Source organism: Apaloderma vittatum, unplaced genomic scaffold (genome assembly GCF_000703405.1).
Source record: "Apaloderma vittatum isolate BGI_N311 unplaced genomic scaffold, ASM70340v1 scaffold26881, whole genome shotgun sequence".
Lineage (NCBI taxonomy): Eukaryota > Metazoa > Chordata > Aves > Trogoniformes > Trogonidae > Apaloderma > Apaloderma vittatum.
In genome coordinates this window covers 13,318-15,096 of record NW_009697782.1, presented here as the reverse complement: position 1 = coordinate 15,096, position 1,779 = coordinate 13,318, and the positions used below count along the sequence as shown (strand labels likewise).

At 57.6% G+C, this 1,779-nt stretch overlaps 1 protein-coding gene across 1 annotated transcript in view; it reads left to right on the top strand.

The window, feature by feature from the left end:
* Nucleotides 1-4: 4 nt before the first annotated feature.
* The window catches only part of SMCR8 (Smith-Magenis syndrome chromosome region, candidate 8), a gene marked incomplete at its 5' end in the record, with an annotated part of 5,003 nt that continues 3,228 nt past the window's right edge, over nucleotides 5-1,779 (top strand). The window contains 1 exon segment of the mRNA XM_009877773.1: nucleotides 5-1,779. This exon segment is cut by the window's right edge and continues 4 nt beyond it. Within this exon segment, the coding sequence (XP_009876075.1) occupies nucleotides 5-1,779 (1,775 nt within the window).

Below are 1,779 nucleotides of genomic sequence, written 5' to 3'. Positions count from 1 at the left end.
CTTCGCCGGCCAGGGGGCCAACCCCTGGGCCAAGGTCGCCAGCTCCAAGTTCACCCGGGACTTCATCCTGATCTCCGAGTTCTCGGAGCAAGTGGGGCCTCAGCCCCTCCTGACCGTCCCCGATGACGCCAAAGTGTCGGGCACTTTCGATCTCAATTATTTTTCCCTCCGGATCATGTCCGTGGATTACCAGGCTTCCTTCGTGGGGCACCCTCCCGGCTCTGCCTACCCGAAGCTGAACTTTGTGGAGGATTCCAAAGTGGTGCTGGGGGACTCAAAGGAAGGGGCCTTCGCCTACGTCCACCACCTGACTCTGTACGACCTCGAAGCCAGGGGTTTCGTGAGGCCTTTCTGCATGGCCTACATTTCCGCCGACGAGCACAAAATCATGCAGCAGTTTCAGGAACTCTCCGCTGAGTTCTCCAAAGCCTCTGAATGCCTAAAGACGGGCAATAGGAAAGCTTTCGCTAACGAACTGGAAAAGAAATTGAAAGATCTTGACTACACCAGGACTGTCCTGCACAACGAAACCGAGATTCAGAAGAAAGCCAACGACAAAGGGTATTACACAACCCAAGCCATCGAGAAGGCCAACGAGCTGGCCAGCGTGGAGAAATCTATCATCGAGCATCAGGATCTGCTGAAACAAATCAGGTCGTATCCCTACAGGAAGCTGAAGGAGGCCGACTTCCACCCCTACGAGCCGGAGCGCGCGCTGGATCCGGCCAGCGCCGGCTGCGATCAGGACCCGACTACCTCCGACCCCGCTGAGCCTGACGAAACTCCCCTTTACGCCCACGTGCCGTCCTACACTCCCAAGCTCATCAAAGCCAAGTCTGCCAAATGCTTCGACAAGAAGCTGAAGACGCTGGAGGAGCTCTGCGACGTTTATTTTTTCACCCAAACCCTTGACCAGCTGCATCACATCGAGAGGACTTTCAGAGGTGACGTGTGCTACCTCCTGACAGAGCAGATCAGCAGGGCGCTCCTAAAGCAGCAAAGTGTCACGAACTTCCTCTTCGAGGATGTGTCTTTACTGGATGACAAACCACCTGAAAAGCACTACAGAAGCTGTCAAGGGCTCAGCCAAGATGCTGTTGAAAGAAACTGCTTGGAAGAGGCTCCCGCTCCTAAAGTCGTCATCAGCCTGGGCTCCTACAAGTCCAGCGTGGAGTGTGTGCCCATCAAGATGGAGCCAGATATCGAGGACCCCCAAGAACCCAAAATGAGCGAGTCCGTCACGTTTGAGCACCAGGAGAACCTGGACTATCTCGACGCGGATATTAAAGGCAGCATCAGTAGCGGTGAGAGCATCGAGGTTCTGGGAACGGAGAAGCCTGCCTCCGGCTTGACGAAATCGGAGAGCCAGGCCAGCCTGCCCGTGAGTCCCAGTCCGCAGGCGGGCAGGAGCAAGGTGGGCAGCCGGCGGACCGTCAGCGAGGACAGCATTGAGGTTCTCAGCACGTGTCCCTCCGAGGCGCTCATCCCGGAGGATTTCAAAGCGAGCTACCCAAGTGCCATTAACGAGGAACCTTACGCGGATGACGAAGAGGGAGGCCTTCGCTTCACCCCCAAGCGGAACCCGGACGATGCCGACGACGAGCGGGAAGACGTTTCCAAACAGGAAAGCTTAGTGCAGGTCGATTCCGCTTGTTGCATCGGGAAGGAGAGCCCCAACTTCCTCGAGCCTCTGCCCGACCTGGGACAGAAGCCCTGCGACGAGGACGGCGTGGTCAGGATCCCCCCGCAGCCGTACCGGCAGGGGGGGCGGGAGGCCCG